Source organism: Octopus bimaculoides, chromosome 8 (assembly GCF_046866305.1).
Source record: "Octopus bimaculoides isolate indiv1 chromosome 8, ASM4686630v1, whole genome shotgun sequence".
NCBI classification, from domain to species: domain Eukaryota; kingdom Metazoa; phylum Mollusca; class Cephalopoda; order Octopoda; family Octopodidae; genus Octopus; species Octopus bimaculoides.
In genome coordinates this window covers 19,792,051-19,813,556 of record NC_142935.1, presented here as the reverse complement: position 1 = coordinate 19,813,556, position 21,506 = coordinate 19,792,051, and the positions used below count along the sequence as shown (strand labels likewise).

General features: G+C 29.9%; 1 protein-coding gene and 1 long non-coding RNA gene across 11 annotated transcripts in view; one reads left to right on the top strand and one right to left on the bottom strand.

The window, feature by feature from the left end:
* Positions 1-21,506, bottom strand: part of LOC106878173 (uncharacterized) — a 1,399,830-nt gene that overhangs the window by 85,076 nt on the left and 1,293,248 nt on the right. For 2 of the 10 annotated variants that reach the window (XM_089356159.1, XM_089356160.1), the window contains one exon: positions 19,040-19,354. The exons of the other annotated variants lie outside the window; for them this stretch is intronic. In XM_089356159.1, the coding sequence (XP_089212285.1) occupies positions 19,227-19,354 (128 nt within the window). In that variant the 3' untranslated portion in view covers positions 19,040-19,226. Of the gene's footprint in view, positions 1-19,039; positions 19,355-21,506 lie in introns of those variants that run through there. 10 annotated transcript variants of the gene reach the window in all.
* Positions 1-21,506, top strand: part of LOC149134327 (uncharacterized) — a 118,523-nt gene that overhangs the window by 32,689 nt on the left and 64,328 nt on the right. The window lies entirely within an intron of this gene.

Sequence of the window (21,506 nt, the reverse complement as noted above, 5' to 3'; positions counted from 1 at the left end):
GCGGGTGGCACATAAAAGACACCATTTCGAGCGTGGCCGTTTTCGTGCGGGTGACACGTAAAAGCACCCACTACACTCTCTGAGTGGTTGGCGTTAGGAAGGGCATCCAGCTGTAGAAACTCTGCCAAATCAGACTGGAGCCTGGTGTTGCCATCCGGTTTCACCAGTCCTCAGTCAAATCGTCCAACCCATGCTAGCATGGAAAGCGGACGTTAAACGATGATGATGATGATGATGATGATGATGTACAGATGTGATTGTTTGTGTTTGTGTCTCACTGCTTGACAACTGGTATTGGTTTGTTTATGTCAACATGACTTAGCAAATCAACAAAAAGGAGACTGATAGAAAAAGTACTGGTTTTAAAAAATATAACCACTAGGGCTGGTTTGATTGACTAAAAGCCTTGCAGTTGGTATTCCAGCATGGCTGCAATCCAATGACTGAAACAGATAAAAGAATCATCATCATCATCGTTTAGCGTCCGCTTTCCATGCTAGCATGGGTTGGATGATTTGACTGAGAACTGGTAAACCAGGAGGTGATACCAGGCTCCATTCTGATTTGGCAGAGTTTCTACAGCTGGATGCCCTTCCTAACGCCAACCACTCCGAGAGTGTAGTGGGTGCTTTTACGTGCCACCAGCACGAGGGCCAGTCAGGCGGTACTGGCAACTATCTCGCTTGAATGTCCTACTCACCACACTCGAAATGGTGTATTTTATGTGCCACCTGCACAGGAACCAGTCCATCAGCACTGGCAACTATCTCCCTTGAATGTCTTACTGACAAAGGCCATGCTCAAAATGGTGTATTTTACGTGTCACCTGCACAGGAGCCAATCCATCGGCACTAACAACAATCTCGCTCGAATGTCTTTTCACGTGCCTCTGGCACAAGTGCCAGGAAGGCGACGTTGGTAACGATCATGCTGGTGCTATTTACGTGCCACCGGCACGGAAGCCAGACAGCTGCTCAAAATGGGAAATTGTCAAGGTGAGGGGCGCTAGTTGTAGTTTCTATTTCATCTTGCAGTATACGAAGCATGCATGCAGACCACCACTAGCCAATTAGTTTAAGACTATATTTATTTGTTTCAGAGTAATATACATATTTTTCATATTTAGAATTAACATATTCTGATTTGCAAGTCACCTTAAGATGCTATATTTTTAATTTTAATTTTGAACATAGTAATATCATTTTCATTAAATATTTTCAGATGAACTAAATGCTGAAATTAACACTAAAATATTTTGAAAGTAATTTCAGTGATTTTCAGAAGAATTATATTTGTATATAATTTTTATGAGTTTTTGAAACTAATTTTTAAATCATTAAGATTGCTTTATCTGCAAATGCAGTGTAAGATATTAAAGTGTAAACAACTGTTTATATGTTTGAAATGAATTGAAAATTGTATTTTTCTCAATTATTACTAAGAAATACCAATAATTTAATTTTATGCGGTGAAATTTGAAATTATTAATTTTTACAAAAATGAAAATTCAATAATTTTATTACAAAAATAGGCCATAACATACTAAAATAATATCTATATTCTCCTCCTCCTCCTCTTCCTCCTCATCATCATTTAAAATTCGTTTTCCATGTTGACAGAATGCAACAAGCTGCAGAGTAGCACCAAGCTTCAATGTCAGTTTTGGCATGTTTTCTATGTCTGAATGACCTACCTAACCCTACACAAAATAATTTACTAAACAAAAATGTATTTTAATATGTATTGCAAAACTGGCTTTTATAAGGACTAAAATATGAATTCAGACAACTAATATGGCTGATACTGATCAAGAGAATTGATTCAGTCATTCTTTTACTTACAAGAAACTTACATCTGTTACCCAAGAAATTCATCCAATTAGATCCATTTTGATAACATTAACCCTCTAGCATATTTTTAACTGATTCCTCAGTTTTGACTTTTATAGGTTGCTTTTTAAATTGATTCTGCAGAGAGCTGTGTCATTTATGAGAAGAAATTCTATCTCTTATTGCTTAATGCTCAGTTTAGAAAAATGTATTTAGCCCTTTAGCATTCACATTATTCAGCCAAAAGTAATGCTTATTTATTTAAATCAATCATGCATGTCTTGTAGCTTTGAGATTTTGATGAAGTAACTGTTAATTTTTAGAATTATATTGTTGGGTAGGTATGAGAGGTTGGATCTGGCTAGTTTGAATATAAAACAAGTAGAATATTTTGGCCAGATATGGTCGGTTTTTATGGTAAAGGGTTAATTAACATCTGCTAAAACCTTTTATTACATGAATTTATTAATCTCATTTCATCACATGTTTAGCATATGTACAGAAATATTTATTTTCGCATCAATTATGTTCCAAGCCAGATATTGTACTCCACATGAGTCTCAACATAATTCTTATATGTTAAAAATTGTTTATTTTTAAAGTGATGCTTTTAAATATTGGTTTCAAATTTTGGCACAAGGCCAGCAATTTCGGGGAGGGGGTAAATCGATTACATTGACCCCAGTGCTCAACTGGAGCCTAATTTATCAACTTCAAAGGGATGAAAGGCAAAGTCAACCTTGGCAGTATTTGAACTCAGATTGTAAAGACAGAGAAAATACTGCTATGCATTTTTTTCCAGTGCAGTAACACTTCTGCCAACTCACCACCTGATGCTTTTAAATATTAATCACATACTAGACTTTTGAAATTCAAAACCAAATTATATATTTTCTGAATTGTTATATCAGATTAAGACATCAACATTGGTTGTGTTGTCAGAGTGTTGGATATAATTCATCACAGGAGGTGACTTAGTAGAATTGTTAGAGTTCCTGACAAAATGCCTTGTGGTATTTGTTCCACCAATTAGTAAGTGACAGCAGTGCTTGAAATGTCATTGGTGCTAAGCTTAATTAGGAAAACTGATGAAAGGGTCTTGTTTCATTAGGACAATGCTGCAACATACATGTTCTTAGTTTCAATGGCTACTGTGCATAATTGTGATTTTGAACTGGTTGATCAGCTATTCTTCTAGCTTGGCCTCATCTGATTATCATCTATTCCCCGACATGAAAAAACACTTGGCTGGGAATCAGTATCACAGTGATTGTTGTTGGCACTCCGTCGCTTACGACGTCGAGGGTTTCAGTTGATCCAATCAACGGAACAGCCTGCTCGTGAAATTAATGTGCAAGTGGCTGAGCACTCCACAGACACATGTACCCTTAACATAGTTCTCGGGGATATTCAGCGTGACACAGTGTGACAAAGCTGACCCTTTGAATTACAGGCACAACAGAAACAAGAAGTATGAGTGAGAGAAAGTTGTGGTGAAAGAGTACAGCAGGGTTCACCACCACCCCCTGCCAGAGCCTTGTGGAGCTTTAGGTGTTTTTGCTCAATAAACACTCACACCGCCCGGTCTGGGAATCGAAACTGTGATCCTATGACCGCAAGTCTGCTGCCTTAACCACTGGGCCATTGCGCCTCCACATCACAGTGATAATCATGTCATATCTGCTGTTGACCTTTTTGAGCAACAGAATGAAAGCATCTTCACCAATGGGATCCAAGTATTGTAACACCAATGGAAAAAAGTGTGTGGATCATAAGGAGAACTAGGCTGAAAAATATATCTCATTTGGTCACATACCATGTGAGTGTCTTGGTCAGCTTATGAGCTTTTCAGCTGATCCTTGCAAAATGGCAGCTTTTCTTTTATACAACATTGATGGAGTAGGGAAAACTGCCAGTCTTCAATAAAAATTTAGTTGCCCAGGTCTGCACACACACAAGTTAAGTAGTCAGTTCTGACTGATGGAGACCTATATACACACACACACATATGTATGTATGTATGTATGTATGTATGTATGTATGTATGTATGTATATCTAGCTATCTATATATATATATATACTTGGATTAATTTTATGTAATAAATGATTCTTTTATTCATTAGGCAATACATTACATTAGTGTTTACTCATAGGGAAAGGAACCAAGTTTGTGGCCATTCTATTCTTATTTTTTGCAGAAATTTTGTACTTAGCTTTGCCTAATTATTTTAGAAATATTTTCAAGAGTACAAATTTTAAAAAATATAAATTATTTTAGTATTTATCATTGTTGAATTAAATCTATGCTGAGTTAAAACTATGTCCTGATTACTGATATTTTTGCTTTGTTGGATAAAGTACATTAATCTAATAGAATAGTCATTATTTCTAGGTTAAAGTTGAGTAGACAAAGTCAGAAAGTCTTCCAACATGCATTATATTCAAGTAAATAACTCATGTTTCAGAAACCATTTAAAAGATATAAAAACATTAAAAAACTAAGTCCATACAAAACATTTGTAATATATTTTTCACTATGTTTCATTTTTAATCTCCTAATTGAATCCCATAGCAAGTTACATTTAATATATTTCAAATATACTTATTTCTCATGGTAAAAATTTCACTTGTCATTTGGTAACTTATTCTGAAAAACCCATATCTAATCTTCCCTTCTCTTGTAATATCCAACTGATTTTATACTTTGAAATGCTTATATATGTAACATTATACTCTGCTTACAATATAAATTTTTTGTGGGTGTCAACATTTTCAATTTTATTTATTCTTATTTTATATTTGAATGCTGTCATCAAATTTGGCAAAGCAACAAAATATATAGGTATACCTGATAAAGCTTTTATAATGCACAAAACTATTGAAATTTGTCAAGGAATGACAATCTGCTAAGACGTTTTGATATAATTCCTCATAGCAAGAGAGTAAAGCTGATCAGAGCTAGTTCTTAGCCTTGCATGTATCGGAAGTGAATATTATATCAAGTAAAACATTTGGATTAGAAGACCTTAAATGTATTACCATCTGGTTGCATACATCAGTAATATTGTAATATTTATCAACAAACCTTTACTTATTGTAATTTTAAATTATTACTTGGATTTATTGAACACTGTGAATGATAAACGTGTAGATCTGAATTTGAGAGAGATACATCCATGGTAGACATATCAAAATCAACTGCTAATCACTTCTAATCTCACTGGATTTTTTACTGAAGAATTTTACTGATTTGTAGAAAGAAGAATAAGATCAATTTAAAAATAAGGAACATATAAGACATTTTAAAATCTTAAATGCATTGAATTCTTCTGAGGATTTACAATACAGATTTAGCAAAATATACTGTAAGATTTTCCTCTGTCAGATTCAGAAATAACATCACTGTTATGTAGACAGTTTTAAATTTCAAATGAATTTATCAAAGAAGATCTTTATCTGATGTATCAAATATACTCTCAATAGGGATTAGTGGCATATACACATAAATAAATAATTACCACTTTAAAATAATTAATATTTAGAATGCAAATGCAAACACAAAAGAGAAATGTAAATAATCTTTGGTTAACAATGAATTTGGAAATAAATTCAGCAATAAATAATAGCTTGTAATATATTAGCTTAAAAATTCCTTGAATGAAAAAGCAAACATGAACTATACACCTTCTGTAACTTAGATAGGTGTGCTACCAGTCAAATTAAAGCAACCTTCTAACCTTTCCCCATCAAATTAAATGATTTAATCTTAGAAGTAAGAAAGTTTGTTTATATTAAAAATTCAAAAATGTAGATGCATAAAAAAATATATAAATAAGTTTTTGTTAATAATATGTCACAAACTAAATTAATAGTTAATGATGCATTGGGTTGCAAACCCCTTGGATGCCAAGGTTTGTAAAATAAGTTATATATAGATGAATTCACTTTGAGATACATCACTAATAAAAATTTATTTCTGTAAGTAATGATTTAAATTAAGGCATTAGACTAGTATAAATTTAAATGGTTAATTTGAACAAATAAACTATCACCAATTTCTCCAAATTGAAGAAAAAGAACTATGAGAATCAAAATGTTTCAATCTCATAATCTCAAATTTTAGCCTTTCATCCTTTTGGGGGTCAATAATATAAGTGCCAATTGAGAACTGGAATGATGCAATCAAATTACCCCTCCCCTAAAATAGCTGGCCTTGAGCCAAAATATGAAACTATTAATATTTGACATAAAAATATGCAGAAAGTAATAAATAAATAAACATGGATTTTTAATCATCCAATTTTTAACAGTATAGAGTTCTATAAAATTAATGTGCAAAAGATAAGATATTTGCAAAAAGTATTTGCTTTTGAAGTCCGACAGAATGAAAACTTTACACCAGGAAAGTTACAAAAATTTTTTCCTAATTATAGATGTTAACTTCACAATGGGATAACAAAATTAGAGATCATATTCAAAATTTTAAATTTCATATGTTCATTGTGATTTTGGTGAGTCCCATAAACTAGCGACTCATTGAGATATTCCTGAAGAGTTTTTGAGGGGATTTTAGAACAAATCAGTTTTGTTTTTTAGAACAAATCCTCATCTCTTAAATATAAAATCAATTTTGTCCTTGCTTAAAATATGTGTTAACCACATAATTCTATTGTTGCTACTGCAGTGAGCTGTTGTTCTAACTTATAGTACCCACTTAAGCTATGTAAACAAAGCCACTAAGAGTTAAGTGCCTTCATCTGATATATAAAACAGCAGAAATAATGGGATGTTAACTGTCAACCCAGCCATCGACAGATCAACTAGAAAATATTTGATAATTGTTTCATAAGATATATCTTTAAAGGATATATGATTGAATGGACATAAAATTCATTAGCATTTTTCTCTCTTACAAATACATTTAGTTTTAAAATGTAAAAGCAATATTGAACTATATGATAACTTTAATATAAACACAAGCAATAGAAAATATAAAGCATTACAAAAATAATTCTTCATTTCAATTAAAGAGCTTTAAACATTGTCTATTGAATATTTTTCTTAAAATCCTATTTTTTGAAAGATGTTGACTGTTTCTATCAATAGAATGTTACTATGCATAACTTATAGAATATTTTAATAAATTCATTTACTTCATTTAACATGCATTATGAATATTGTCATTGTTATCTGTATTATCATGCTCGATGTTCTTGCCATCATTTTCATTATGTCTGCATCATTAAAGCTGAGACAGGCTACACAAAAATTATCGATACATTGTCATTTCATAGTGTCTGTTTCACCATCAGTTTGCAGTGTATCATCTCCACATTAGGTTTTTAGAAGCCCAAATGTTTTTAGATTTACCTCAACACATTCACCCCAGTCTACTCCAATCTATCTTTGTTAGAGGTACTGTCCTCTATAACTCACAACATTCTTACTCTTTCACCCAGTATGAATCAATCAACCATTCACATATCATGTATACACTATCATAGATGTCTATTATTCTACATACTGTATGTGTCAGATATTCAAACACTTGATAGCTCACATATAATTAATCCTCTTTATAAAATCAATGCAGATTAAACCTGGTTCATTATTTTAGAGCTGAACCAGCAGTTACACTTTTACCTTACATGTTTTTCTACCAGGCATCATTTTAATTCTAACATTTAGCTTTTGTATGGATGGGTGCAGACATGGCTATGTGGCTAATAAGTTTGCTTCTCTACCACATGCTTTGGGAAGTGTCTACAACTATAACATCACCGTGAACAATTCGAGTGAATTTAGTTGACAGAAACTCTACAAAGCCTGTCATATATATGTGTGTGTGTATGTGTGTGTGTGTGTGTGTGTGTACATACCAACATATATATATAGATATAGGTATATATATATGTATATTATATATATATATATATATATATATATATATATATATATATATATATATATATATATATATATATACACACAAATATTAAAATATATAAAAATATATACACACATGCCTGTATATGTATGTGTATATATGTGGGAATGTGTGCTGTCTGTGTAACTCTATGAATGTTTACTGACTGCACTTCATATGAAAATGTGTTTGAGTTATGGACAGTGATGTCTGCTGATATCATCTCAATAAATTGCCTGTCAGTTCTGTCCTTTTGATGGTGAGTGGAGTGAAAATATCTTATTCGAAAAACAGGTATGGCCATGCAGCTTCAAAAATAATTTCTCGAAAATTTGCATTCATCTGTTGCATGGTAGCATGGATAAGCAGCTATAAAATAAATGAACAAGTGAAAAGAAACGCTTTGTTGACAAAGTCTTCTAGCCTCAATACTTTCAACTTATCTGCTCTGGAACTAATTATATTATGTAGGTAACAGAGTGAATCATCTGAGAAATTCGCAAGTCTTAATTTCAGAGCTTTTCTTATTTTGAGCCTCTTCGGTGGGAGATAGACAGTCATCAAAAGTTGTGAAGATACTTTCATTACTATATCACTATCTAGATTGTGCTCGTCCATCATTGTCATCATTCTTTAATGTCTGTTTTCCACGCTGGCATGGGTTGGATGGTTTGACCAGAAATGGCAGGCAGTGAAAGCTGCACTAAGCTCCAGTCTGTGTTTGGCTTGATTTCTATGGTTGGATGCCCTTCCTAATGCCAACCACTTTACCGGGTGCTTTTAATATGGCACTGTATGAGTGCTTTTACATGGAACTGGCACAAGACTCTTGCTGGCCAATCATCTTCAACAGGGGGAGTGGCCTTAACACTTCCACTGTGGTGGACAGGTCTTATAGATAAATTAAAACAAACCAAAATCAAGTTGCCTCTAACAAGAAACCACTGTTTCTTAACCAACATACTAGTGTTCTAAGAAGTAAAAGTGAAAACGAATAAGAAGGCTTATAAGGCCATCTAAAAAATATAAATTATATAATTTGTATGTGATAAATTCTATAAAGATTTAGCAGACATGATATATATATATATTCAAGCATATAATGGAATAAAATGATGGCAAAATGTAGAACCTGCTGCAAAAGCATCTTGTTGAGAAATACACAAGGAGAATTGATATGCCATAAAAATTTAAGACAGAAAATCAGCTATATTGAATTAAGCTGGCATTAAATTAAATATAAATTTAAAGTAACTTACATAAAAATAAATTTGATTTAATTCAAATTTAATTTTACAAATTAATCTTAGGAATGAATGAAAAATAGAAGTCTATGCAAAATGATAGAAAGCGTGCATAATATTTTTCTATTATAAAAAGTGTATTTTCAGTGTAAATTTGGAATCCTGATGGTTGATATAAAGAATGTTATTTGTGAAAAGGATGTTATATTATCAAAATCTTCATCAACATTATCATCATCACTACCACCAAAACACTATCATCATCATCATTGTCGTTGACGTCATTGTCATCGTCATCATCATCATCATCATCATCATTCTCACCATCACATTACCACTATCATTTACATTCATTTTCCATGCTAGCATAGGTTGGGTAGGTCATCAGGATTTGACAGGTCACAGGACTACATCTTGCTTCAATACCTCTGATTCGATATGATTTCTATGGCTGGATGTTTCTCTAAATAACAACCACCTTAAAGAGTATGCTGGATGTATTTTTTTTGGCACAAGCACCATAGAAGTTGTTTTGCCCTAGCATGACTAAGGCCTCTTAAGCTTAAATCAAACTGAATTGAGCAGCAACAATGTAGGTGTTATATGATGAAAGACAATATATTTCACCTCGAAATTTTAAGTCCATATAAATGTTTAATCATAAATACTTGCATATTATATGAGTAACCAAGCACACAAGCATATTTAAAAATTGTAAATTCATCGTAGATATCTCTAAGAGTTGTTTTGTCTACCAAATCCAAACCTTTCCTCAGTATAAAACTTTTATGGTTTTACTTACTATTTCTAAATTTGTAAAGCTTGATAGCTAATGTGACATTAAGAAAAGATAAATGAAAATAAAATTTACTCCTTCACAACCGAAAATGTTAATTTCAATACGTGAGATAATATTCTTACACTACATTTTGCAACTGAAGCAGTCTTATTTTGGAAAGTACAAGAGTAGTTGTGTATTGTTTCATTATCATCATTACTATCATATTCTTCATTGTCTTCATTGCCAAGTTATAATTTCTCATCATCAGAGCTTCCACTGATAGAATCCATGCCACAACTACTATCATCACTTTAATTGTCACTCTTACCATCAAAGCAATATCATTAATTAAGAAATCTCTAAACAGTGCACATAGTTGTGAAAACAAAAAGTCAGGTTTTGCAGAGTTTTCAATTGAATCAATCTTATGAGTGAAGACATTTTATTAAAAGAAAATATAGAATTTGAAGTCTAAGCAATTTGGGACGTCAATGTAAAAAGTAGCCTAGATATATTTTATGCCTCACTAATTGTAATACTAAGAGATATCCAAATTTGATTCTCTTGCTGCTTAAAGGTATATCAATATCTGTCTATAGCATTTTGAAGGAAATTAAAAAGAATTGTACAAGCTCATTACTTAAGTTTTAAGAAAGATGTTCTGTATAAATTTAAGGCTTGCAATCTTGAAAAAAATATCACACTTTACATGATTATTAATTTTTTCATATCCTTGGGATTTTATTTTAATTATGTTATATTATTGCCATTTCAATTGCATAGGAAAGACTTTACCCAGAGCCTGTTGGAATCTTCATGAATCAGAAACCATGTGAGATAATGTGAAATCAGTGCGGTTTTTATGCTGCCTAAAAAGTTAATGGCTTCAGTATTGAGCAAATTCATGGTTAAAAGGGGATTTGAAAGTCAGTTTTCAGAATGAAAGATATGCAATGCTAGGTATAGGATTTCGGGAGTGTGGATGACAAGAAACAAAGCTCCATCTTCATTATACTACTAATATTATCATAATCATTGTGAGTAACAAAGTTATTAGTATTAATATGATCAGTAGAAGAAAGAAAATTGTAGTGGAAACATTTATCAGAAACAGAATTATATTTCCACATGAAATGTAATTTTGAAATAAAAATATATTGTTTATACATTTCTATTTCATTATTATTTTTCAAGAGGAGATATTTTACAAAACCAATTATCTAATTATCAATGACAATAAGATTTTGAAAGATGTTAAAAAAAAATTAGACAGCAAAGAAATGTTTTTCCTTCTTTTTTTTTAAGAGTTCTATCTTTAAATTGCAAAGATCAAAAGAATGACATGTATTATTGCCACATGCAGATTGATAAAATTTTCTTATATTCAAATACATGTTTACTCCAATTAATGAGTTATCAAATTTGGAGTTACCAAAAAGAATAAAAATGAAACAGTAGAAAATGTTAAATAACCATGCATAATTTTGAAAGTGCCTACTAAAAATTCACAGACAAATTTCACTTTTTGCATGCAAACCTAAGCTACAAGTAACTTTTTTTTTTAAGAGTTGTCTTGTAAAAACACAAACTTTTATGTGTTCTACAAATTTGAAATTTAGCTTCTTTCAGAGCCTTCTCTTTGAATATTCATCAAAATTTAAAACATTGCTTCTTTTACAAGAATTTATTAATAATCTATCACGAGGTATACTAAATGAATATTTCTGTCAGTGAAATTTTCATTGAATAATATTGTATGTTTAATGATGATAATGATTGGAACGATACTTAGATAATGATGATTTATTGAACGAAATTTCTTAATGATAAAAATTAATGTTGTAATTAGTAGTTAAAGAAGCAAGATTTTGTCTTGATCAGTTTTTAAATTTTTGATAGATAATGGAAAAAAGAAATCTTTTAAAGAAACATGGTTTCAAACTCATAAACACACAAAAATATTTTGTAATGAAGTATATAAATGAATATCAATACATCAAAAGAAACATAAATTTTTTTTTCAACGAATCACAATGTAAAGAAAGACGAAAAATGAAAGAATAACTTTAGTATGACTGAACCTATTAATTCATCAGAATGTCTTAAAAGCGTATTATAGCAGGGGTAATTAAAAGCAGGAATAATTTAAAATCTTTGTAAGAGATGAGGTGATTAGAGTGATGCTATTTCCGATGTAATTAAAATCATTTCAACTATTTAATTAGTATTTTATATTTACAATTGTAAAAGAACAACTCAGTTTACAATGAATCATTTGTCACAGTAAAATATTTAAAGGAACAATGCTTTTGCTAAATTTCAGAAATTTTACCATTTTATACTATCAAAGATTGCTGAAGTAAATTCATATTTTTAGAGGAAGAATTTAAATTTACCTAGATTTAATAGACTCTCAATCATCAGCTTTTCATATAGAAGCATGAAGCCTGATTTATTTACCAGAGAGGATACGAGTAATCCTGAAATTTATACCTTACTCAAAAGCACTAATGATATAAGTGAAAAGGTTCCAACAGGGAATTGAATTTGGCTCATGAATTTACATTTGTGATTCTGCCTTCCACCAAATTTTGTTTTATTCTGCATGATAAGGAAAAATATCATTTAGCCAAAAATTGTGTTTTATACATTATGTTGAAACTGGGATTTAAGTAAAATTTTAAATGCTTGGATGGGGCCACTTCAGTCTGAGCTGAACATACATCTGTATATGTATGCAGAGACTTGGGCAAGAGTTTTTTGTTAGGAAGACCAGCAATTATTCTTATGTGCAAATCTCTCCTCTCCACAATAATGACTGTTGTCTAAGGGAAAGGATGCCAACTTAGGCCAATACTGTTTGGCATAATACAGTGTAGCACCAGGGGTGCCTCAGAAATTACTGTCAGAGCACATCTTGCCTGTCTGTCTAAATAGTTTCACCAATCCACTTCACTGGATTAGTACTATTTTACTGACCATCATATGAATGAAAGACAAAGCTGATGTTGGAGTGATTTGAACTCAAAATGCTGAAAGTTGAACTGAATACCACAGAGCATTCTGTCCAATGTTCCAACAACTCTGCCAACCTGCTGCTTTCAGTGTCTGGGTATTTTATTGGGAATTCATGAAAAATCCCAACAACCTCATATTTGCATTACTAGAAGATGTCTTAAGGTAATAGAAACTATTTCTAGCATGCTAGAATTATTACAGTACATTAGGAGTTAAGGGATATGTTGTATATTTTATTGTTTACATTAGTAATATATATATATATATATATATATATATATATATATTTACAAATCATCAAGAAAATTCCTCAAGTAGTAATTACTGATTTAAAGGTAATTTAAATCTATGAATATAATCATTGAAGTAGCTAAGGTGAGGAATGATATCATTAAACATAATCAAGTTTAATTGATAGCCACTGTATCTTTATTAATGTCCTATGAATATGATAATTAGATGAATGAAAGGACCAGTTCTATGAGGCTTTTAATGTATACTACCTCAAAGAAAGATTATAATGACATTCTCATAAGAGTAATGGATTTTAATGATCATGTTGGAGGATGACTGAACAGATACAGTGATATTTATGGAGGGATTATGGCCTTGACACAAGAGAGAACAAAGCTCCAGGAATAGTGTGATGTGAATGGTGATATCAAATGATATTTATAGCAATAATCACGTAAAAATTAAAAAAAAGCAACTTATTATTATGATTATTATTATTATTATTATTATTATATTGATATTAATAAAATTATGTACAAGTCTAGTACTGGTGTTAATTTAATTGACTATGCCCTTCTCACTAGATATGGGGTATGGTCAATTAAATTGTGCCTATATTATTATTATTATTATTATTATTATTATTATTATTATTATTATTATTATTATTATTATTATTATCTGTAAACTTTTGAATTCAAAAAGTAATTGAACTTAAAAAAGATAACTAAAAATTATTGTTCATCATTTTAAATCAAATTAAAAGGTACCTTCAGATTTGATGTTCATCGAATTATTGTTAAAAATATTAGCTGTAAAATTTCTACATTTTTTGTCATTGGTTACTTTTAAGCATTATTTCTTAAATTTTTTTTTATCAATTGCTTCAGTATTAGCATACATTAAATGCAATGTATTCAGTATTTTACAGCTAGATGGCCTTTCTAATTTATGACTCATCTTAGGTGGGAACAAGAAGAGAAATATGTAATTTTATTTAACATAGCTTTTTGTGTCACAGAGTTATTAATTATTCTATCTATTTATTTTTTAAAGCTTTTATATACATAATTATTCTAAGGTAATTTCATTTTCTTCACGGTTAATTTAATTAATTTATTTTCTTTCTCGGGAAAAAAAAAGTTAGTAGAAACAGGTGAAATATCTTAAAGAAGTAAGATGTTTCATCTATCTCCATGTCTCAGTCACATAACCAAAATAAAATAACTGTGATATTGACCATATATAAATGTTTACCCCTGCAGTGAATACTTAAAAAGACATTTCTAATAACTGGATGCAGACAATATATAGATTAGATGTGACATCAAAAGTATTAGACCCCACCAAATGAAATGCCCAACTTAGCAATCAAATTTTCTAAACTTTTGTATTCTAAATGTAATATTAAAATTTAGACTAAAATGAGTTATTGTAAGTTTTAAAAGGCTATAATTCTGTCTCTGCTGCTCATTAGAAGATGATCACTAGAAGTAAAATAATATATTTTATGTGTTGTATCATATTTTCTGATAAGCTTTTAAATATTATTTTGAATATTTTAAAGTTGATTATATTTTATTTAAAGACTTCCTTATACTTATTTGTTATACTAGATAACTGAACTAATTCTATAAAAATACCTTTGAGAATTAGATGTATAAGTCTTGGAATGAATGGTGAAAAAAATACTCACAAGTTTGATAACTCTAAAGTATCTAAATTTTTCTGTGAAAAGATCATATCATTTGCATATTCTTCAAAATGCTTTTCTGAGAAATCTAAGAATATTTTAAAATCTAATTCAGTGACATTCACTAGTAAGTCAGGTTTAAATTAATCTACAAGTGAGGCAGGTTTATAATTAATCTACAGGCAAGTTAGGTTTATAATCAATCTATCAAAATATGAAGAGAAATCTGATATAAACTAATGCTTATGGTTTATTATTATTAATTTTTAATAAATTTCTGAATTTCAGCTAAAATTTCATACTGTAAACTTGTAAATTCAGTATTTCTTTAGGATATGAAATAAATGTTTTTACAATAATACTGATAATAAATAAATCTTTTGTTTGGTTATTTACCCAAATGTTGAGCATTTCAACAATATGCTGATGAAAAATGCTAATATCTTTATTTTGTTTTACAAAGTTTCAAACAGCTCTTTATTGTACCACTCTAATTAAGGCTGTATGATAAATTAACGAGTCAGTTACACTGTCTACAAGCTGAAAAGCTTCTTTGCATAATCTTGCATATTATTTTATTCCTATGAATGTAAATGAATTTCTTGAAGGAATATTTCCATCTTGCATGTTTCAATGTCTTGATTATCTCAAAGTAATTTATAAGAAGCAGAACTTGGCACTAATACTGTTTCAAAGTGTACAGGAATAATATTGGTAATTAGTAAATAAATGTCTCTGGGACTTCTCTGAAAATTTTCCATATAGATTAACTTAATAGCCTTAAAGGAAATAATGATATACATAATGCAACAGCCTTTAACTTGGCAGTTAAATATAATTCACTGAATGGAAAGGCAATATTAAAGCATGTGGGGAATATATATACACTTCTACAAAATCTCTCAAATTATTATGTCTAGTCTATTAATTGCTTAAAGGATGATGCATAATGGATGTCTTAATTCCAGATGAAAGTTTAATAAGCACAGATGAGAGAGGAGCTGAAAGCTAGGGAAAGAAGATGGTATTGATTCGGTCACCATTGCCAACCCACCAAAAAGAGAATTTTATGATTCAGTCAAAACATCCAGTGATTGTTACACACAGTTTGAAAACATTAGTTCCTCCTGCTCAGAGCTACGTTCACCAAATGTGCGTGATGTAGCAGCATCTTTTTGATGTAACTATTTTTTTATGTATATATATTAATATGTTTTCAATATTTTATGGCCAAAATTGATTATTGAGCAATTCTAGTATTGTTATGTTACTGCGTTTCATACTATAATCACAACTACAGTATTTCCCATTAAAAAAATATTTTTATAATATCTATTTATATGAAAATATAACAAAAAATAAATCATATTTTAACTATATCATCATCGTTTAACGTCCGCTTTCCATGCTAGCATGGGTTGGACGATTTGACTGAAGACTGGTGAACCAGATGGCTACACCAGCCTCCAATCTGATTTGGCAGAGTTTCTACTGCTGGATGCCCTTCCTAACGCCAACCACTCCATGAGTGTAGTGGGTGCTTTTACGTGCCATCGGCATGAAGGCCAGTCAGGCGGTACTGGCAACGGCCACACTCAATGGTGTATTTTACGTGCCACCTGCACAGGGGCCAGTCCAGTGGCACTGGCAACGATCTCGCTTGAATGTCTTTACACATGCCACTGGCACAAGTGCCAGGAAGGCGATGCTGGGCACAGGTGCCATCAAGATTTTGCTTTCTATGAAGTATTAAATGTCTATTTCTTAGCATATCAAAATAATATCAAAAACTATATTTGTTAATTTATAACTGAACTTTGGTTTAACTTCAGTAATTTTAAACATTTACTTTTGTTAATTAAGAACAGATATCTAATGAAATCAGTTAATGTCACTTCTAAAATAAAATTAATTTTAGAATTGTTTTCTCAAATTTAATTCAGCATCATATGCTGAAATTTTGTCTCTATTCAATTCAATTTGAAATTTTTATTTGAATTCATTTATCACAGCCAATATTGTTTACATTTCATATTTCTATCTCAGCAATATCTGGTGATTGATGATCTCATATTTCTTTTTGGCAAAAGTATTCCAAAACTTTTTTTAGAGGTACCATTTAATAAGTGTTACCTCATAACTGTATCTTCATATACTCTTGTCAGTTTGCCTCAAGAACTGGTAGTTAATTCCTCATTACTGTTAATAATTAACAAAGGATACCATTCATAAAATAAAACCTTTAAGTAGTTTGTATAATACATTTCTTGTTCTATAAAATATTATTCATGAAATTATTCATTGTAATGAATAATGTATTTCATCCATTGTTAGAATATTTCTAGTGGAAAATTTACATGAGAAAAATGTGTGATAATGGAAAAAAATATCTAAATATTTTCTTTCTCATTTAGATATCTGTGTTCAGTTAGTTTCAAATGCTTTCATTAAGGCTATGAACCCACCTAATTAAACCTAACATTTTGACACTATTCCTCATGTATAAATTTAAATATCTCTTTGCATTTTAATACAACCTACAAAACCTAATTATTATTTGAAAGTAATTTCAAGGAAATTGGACGGTAGAGAGGAGTTACATGAAATTCTAGAGAATGACAAGTAAAAGAAATAAGTTTTGAGGAAGGCTATTACAATATTATTACTAAAATATTCTAAAATTTTACTTTCACAGATAACACAACTATCCTTGCTTAAATTGAAAGAATTATCCTGGGTTTGTCATTTGTTAAATATCAAAAATTATTTTAATAATAATCTGAGAATTGAGAAAAGTTCAGTAGCTGATTTAAATTCGAAATCCTATGATAATATTAAATTCTACTAGCTTAGTATATGGCCCACTGTATACAAAATAAGTTATGTTGTTACTATCTGATAGTAGATTGTGAAATTATTCAGCTAAAATATGTTGTTGAACTTTTAAGGCATTTAAATGAGACAAGAGATGTCAGAGCTGTTTTTAAAAAGGTTTTAATAGACTTAGCAATTAAAGTGTCTTGGAATGAAAGTTATCACTCAACAGATGTTAATCATAGTTTTCACTCAGAAAGATAATAGTGCATGTTATTAAACTTTTGTTACTAATTTACTTATATTACTTATCCTTCATATTCACAATATTGTTATTAAAATTATCCAAAAATTTATAATTTTGTCTTTTGTTGCAGCCATCACTTAATTTTTCCAGCAACATCAATATTAGTGTGAGGCTATTCTTATACAGATAGCATCTTTTATGGGCTCAAATATATGGAAAATATGAAAGATTTCAATTCAATAAGGGTTAAAAGAGGTTTACCATGCTAATAGCTAGTTAAAGCATTTTATTACTAAGTAATTACTGTAGAGGTGAATATATATGTTATAAATTTTAGTCAGATGCTCAATTATCTTTAAAATGATAAGGACATAGGATTCAATCTATTGAGTGATTTATTTATTAAACCAAATTGTGTTTATTACTAATGATTAACTTAAGTATTGGACTGTCACGAAAGCTATCAGTAGATTTATAAATACTCACTAATGATTAAATTTAAGCTTCTAATACTGAGAAAATTTAGGTAATTAGAATAGAGTAATTACTTTTAGTGCAGCAGATTTTAATTTGTTTAAGTGAAAACTGTAATGATATTTCTAACCTAAACTCAACGTATCTCTTATCAAAATATTAAATTCCCTTTCAGGAAATATGATTCTTTGAAATACTTTGATATATATCCAAATAATGTCACAAAAAATCTGGGTATGCAAACAGCACATAGATCTGAGGAAGCAAGTGAAGAAAAAAATATAATATCATTGAGCACTTTACCGCAAGTCCTGAGTAATGTGTTTCCGTTTGGTAATTGTGCAGCTGGTCAAACAGTAACTGACATTTGTCACAAGCCAGCCAGTTGAATAGCTGATCACATGTATGATGAGTGTTGGGCGGCCATTTGGTGAATCTCACTAACTTATAAACTATATATTTTTGCATAGTAATTTTATCTAGACGATTGCTTATTAATAAAGCCTTTCTTGTAGATTTGTTGAAGAGTGTTATTTAAGCTTTGTTTCTCCTGAAGGCTTTAAAAAAATATCAGAATCTACAGTATATATATATATATATATATATATATATATATATATATATATATATATATATATATATATGTATATATATATATATATAAATTTGCTGAAAGTCTGTAAAATTAAATGGAAGAGTGTTTTGGTTAAGAAATGCTAGCAAAATTTAATGGATGAGTAACTTTTCCTTTTTATGTACATTTGAAATTTATTTTCCCTTTTTGCAGAATATTTAGATGATTGATGAATACTTCTAAGTGAGAATGTACTGTATGAAGATGTCTTATATGATGATGATGGATTGTCAGATGGTAGTTAATATGAATAAATTTCCGATTTTGTAATGTGATAAGATATGCAGATGACAGCTGGTAAATTCCAAGGCAAGAAACTGGCATAAAGGACTTAAGGAAAGCTATGCCGGAATCTACATATGCTTTCTGTCTCTTTTTGATTACAATTTATGACATTAACCGCCTTGTAGTCATAATCAGAATGTAGATCATGCTTGAACTTCCCAGGTCGAGATTTTCCTGGACAAGTAAACAAAAACATAACTTAAAATGAACTGAAAAATGTTTCAAGTCCAAAAAGTTAAAAAGGTGAAAAAAATAAAATATTATTGATGTGGGTGTAGGTAAGTACTTTTATACAATGATTATATAGCAATTAGCACTAACATCTAAACAGAATATAGCATGCAATAATAATGTAAGTATGAATGTGCATATTTGTATGTGTATGTAAACTATAGAGTAATGTGCATGTGACATTGAGTATTTCAACCTTTGGCATCTGACGTATGAATCCATTTCCTTCAAGTGTATCTAGATTTTCAATTATTTTCAAAGCTTTGTTTGTAATTTTTTTTTTTTTTTTACATTTCTCAAAAAGTAAAATATTAACAATTTTAAATTTATAAGATAACAAACTTTTGAATTCTAGAAAATACTTTATCTAAGTGAATGAAGGTATGAAGTAATGGAAATGCTTTCATATCAGTTTACCAACTTGTAACATATTTCTCTGTGATGTTAATTACTATATAAAGATTTATTAACTGTTAACATGCACTAATAATTATTATATAATGCTCTAAATAAACTGTTTATAATATTTAAAAATCATGTTATGATGAATGCTGTACTCCTATTTATAGTCATGCTATCAACAGAAACATCTCTCAGGACTCAGGCTTCTAATCAACATGGTTTCTATTCACCAATGATCTACTTTCATCTGCAAAGAACCCCATTCGCTCCGTTATTACTGATTTCACACATATTTTTTCCTAGTCACACTTCACAATCTTTTGTTTAATAATAATTTTTTGTCTTGGCTTCCACTGAAATGACACACACAATTATTACTTCCAGCCAGATTTCAGAGTCTAAAATAAATACTGAATGGGGTTCTACAAATTTAATTACATTTAATTCTAAAATTTAAGCAAAAAAAACTTGTGTTGTTTTAACTGTATCTTAACTTCTTCAGTTGGCATAATATGTATAAATAATTTTCTCTAAAATAGTTAAATTATTAAAATTAAAGATTCACTTAAAAATATAAGAAATGTCTAATGCTAGAGATTGTGCTGAATCTTTGATATTTTTTTAACCTTCCTTGAAATGATTTCCCTTAAATTCATCAACTAACAGTTTATAATTACAGTATAAGTAAAAGCTACTACTCACAGAGGTCAGCTCCAATAATTTGTCAAGTATCTAATTATTTCTATAATATATTTATCCTGCCATTATAAATATGGTTTTAGTTCAAATAAAATTTTACCTGCAGGCAGGAGAGAGCTAACTTTTTTTTATCTGTGGTGCAATTATACTTTATCAGCTGGAACTTCTAAAGTGTAGCTAGTAGCCATAGATATGCTATCATTTAGAATTATTTTTCTTTCTAAAGAGTTACATCGCTAATGAACTATTTATACAGTTATTCTAATGTTTAAAATTGTAAAAGTTTAAGAAGTAGACAATCAGATTTAATTTTTAAAAATTGTTCTTGAATATTCTTTTATAGAACAGAACAAAAAAGATTTAACTGAGTAGCAAAATTATATAGAATTAGAGAGTTGTTGAAAACTCTGGCTTATCAGATTACTTTCTTGATTAACTCGGATCAAGGTTTTATACTATGTGCTTGCTGATTATTTTACTAAAAATAAATGTATACACATGAAGCAATCTATTAAGAAATCTGTGTTAGCATGTAAATGTATGTTTATTTAACAAAAGTAGTTATCAAAATTATTTAAACCAATTCAATTTTTTAAAAATTTATATGTCAAAGATATAGTTTTTATAAAATGTATGCAGAAAATGATATTTTGTATCTATGAGTTAAGGACTTCCAGTAGATTAGCAAATGATATCAAGTACCATGATATGCAATTTGTTAAATATTTTATTTTTGAATAATAAAACAATCTTAATTTCTAAATACAAATAAATAACTTGTTCATAATGTGTGAAAAATGTAGAAGTTTTTAAATGTTATGATATACAGTGAAATAAAATTAACACGAGCTTGGATGTCAAAATATATTCTATTCTTTTATTCTTTTACTTGTTTCAGTCATCTTGACTGCGGCCATGCTGGAACACCGCCTTAATGGATGATACATTCCTTGACAAATTCTTAAGGCACTATTAAACTTTTAAATTTCATTTA